This window comes from Condylura cristata, unplaced genomic scaffold (genome assembly GCF_000260355.1).
Source record: "Condylura cristata isolate star-nosed mole 26May11 unplaced genomic scaffold, ConCri1.0 scaffold00054, whole genome shotgun sequence".
NCBI lineage: Eukaryota > Metazoa > Chordata > Mammalia > Eulipotyphla > Talpidae > Condylura > Condylura cristata.
This window is the reverse complement of record NW_004567155.1, coordinates 1,245,363-1,246,997: the sequence shown is the minus strand read 5'-3', so window position 1 is coordinate 1,246,997 and position 1,635 is coordinate 1,245,363. Positions and strand designations below refer to the sequence as shown.

Below are 1,635 nucleotides of genomic sequence, written 5' to 3'. Positions count from 1 at the left end.
GCCGCGCCCGAGCCGCGCCCACCCCAGCCCGCACGCACCTTGTTCAGCACATCCTTCTGCGAGCCCAGGTACAGGTGGGGCAGGATGCGCGTGAGGCCCACGCTGGGCGCCGGCAGGCAGGGCTGGGAGAGGCTCATGGGCAGCAGGGCGGCGGGCTTGCCCTCACAGAGGCCGGGGAAGCAGGAGGAGAAGGTGGCGAAGCCCCCTGCAGGACACAGGACAGGCGCGCTGGGGACGCGCTCGGCGCTGGGCGGGCGGCCTTGCCGGCGATCCCTTCCGCGCACCACGCCCACAGCCTCGCTAATTAGGGGCAGCTTTGGACGCAGCTGTGATGCCCATAAACCTGGGCTTCGGGTCACCGGCCAGCGTGTCCACACTGAGGCCCGGCCCAGGGCCTGGCGGCTCCTGTCCAGCCTGACCACGCCGCTGGGAGCAGAGTCCCTCCACACTGGCTGCTGCGCCCTCCCGGCTGGCCCGGCCCCTGCCCCTAGTGGCTGCCGACCCCAGCCAAGCTTGGGGCCACGATGGGCGCGGTGGGCTTCTGAGGGGCTTCGCCCGCACGACGTCAGTCCCAGAACTGGCACAGTGGCAGGGGACAGTGCTGTGGGCAGGCCAGGTCAGCCGGCAGACGATGGGGGAGCGGACAGGCCCAGCTGGTGGGTGCCGGGGCAGGGTGCAGGGACGAGGCGCGCAGGTGCTGCTGCCCCCTCGCAGCCAAGGCCAGGACCACAGGTGGGCAAGGGGCCACTTCCCGCCACGCACTTGCGGGACAGTGACTGCCCGCAGTTGGTCTCGGCTCCCGAGTCCTCACCCTGCGCGCCAGGCAGGCCCAGGAGTCACTGTGCAGCCCTGGGGACAGGCTGCCTGGGTCAGCACGGACATGCTGGCCCAGTGGCTGCTGGTCCTTGGGGTGGGGGATGAGGTCGCCTAGCAGCTTCTGGGGCTGAACACATGTGGGGACACCAGCTCCCCTGCAGAGACCCTTCCCTGCCCGAGCCTGGGGGCTGGCTCTCTGCCATGGGGTGCTGAGCAGGGCCCCGGGGGCGCAGGCTCAGTCTGCATGGTCCCTGACCGGCAGGTCTCCCGCCATGCTGCGGGAGATGCTCCCCAGGGCCACCAGGGGGCCCCTGCCTCCTAGGGGCCCCAGCCCTGCCCATTCTGCGTCTAGAGCGTCATCTCCTCAGCCCAGACTCCACACAAGGCCCGCAGGGGCCCGAGAGCCCCCTCTGCGGCGAGGTGGAGCCCCGAGGCCCCTGCCCTCCCGTCCCGACCTCCCTGCCGGGCTGGGTCAGTCGCTGCAGCAGGCCACCCGCGGTCAGCCACTGCAGCCGCTGGGTTACAGGCACAGCCTCCCTCGGCTGCGTCCCAGAGGCCGCTGGGGCCTGCAGCCGGGGGCGGGGCCCGGGGCTGGAGGGGCACGCTCCTCGCCTCCGGTGCTGGCCCTCTCCCCTGGGCTCTGCGCCATCCCAGGAGGGGCTCATCCGTCCTCTCTGGGGTCAGCACCCCTCTCCCTAGTGGCCCGGACCTCCGGGCGGCCTTGTGGGGCAGGGACGGTGCTTACTCCTGTGGGCGCTGCGGCCACGTGGCGGGGCTGGAGGAGACCGGTGGGGCCGCTGGCGGCTGCGCCCGCTCCTG

General features: G+C 72.5%; 1 protein-coding gene across 1 annotated transcript in view; it reads right to left on the bottom strand.

Annotated features, from left to right (window-relative positions):
* Positions 1–1,635, bottom strand: part of DUSP8 (dual specificity phosphatase 8) — a 5,846-nt gene that overhangs the window by 2,251 nt on the left and 1,960 nt on the right. Inside the window, exon 3 of the mRNA XM_004695048.2 lies at positions 39–205. Coding sequence (XP_004695105.1) covers positions 39–205 — 167 coding nt within the window. The remainder of the gene's footprint in view (positions 1–38; positions 206–1,635) is intronic.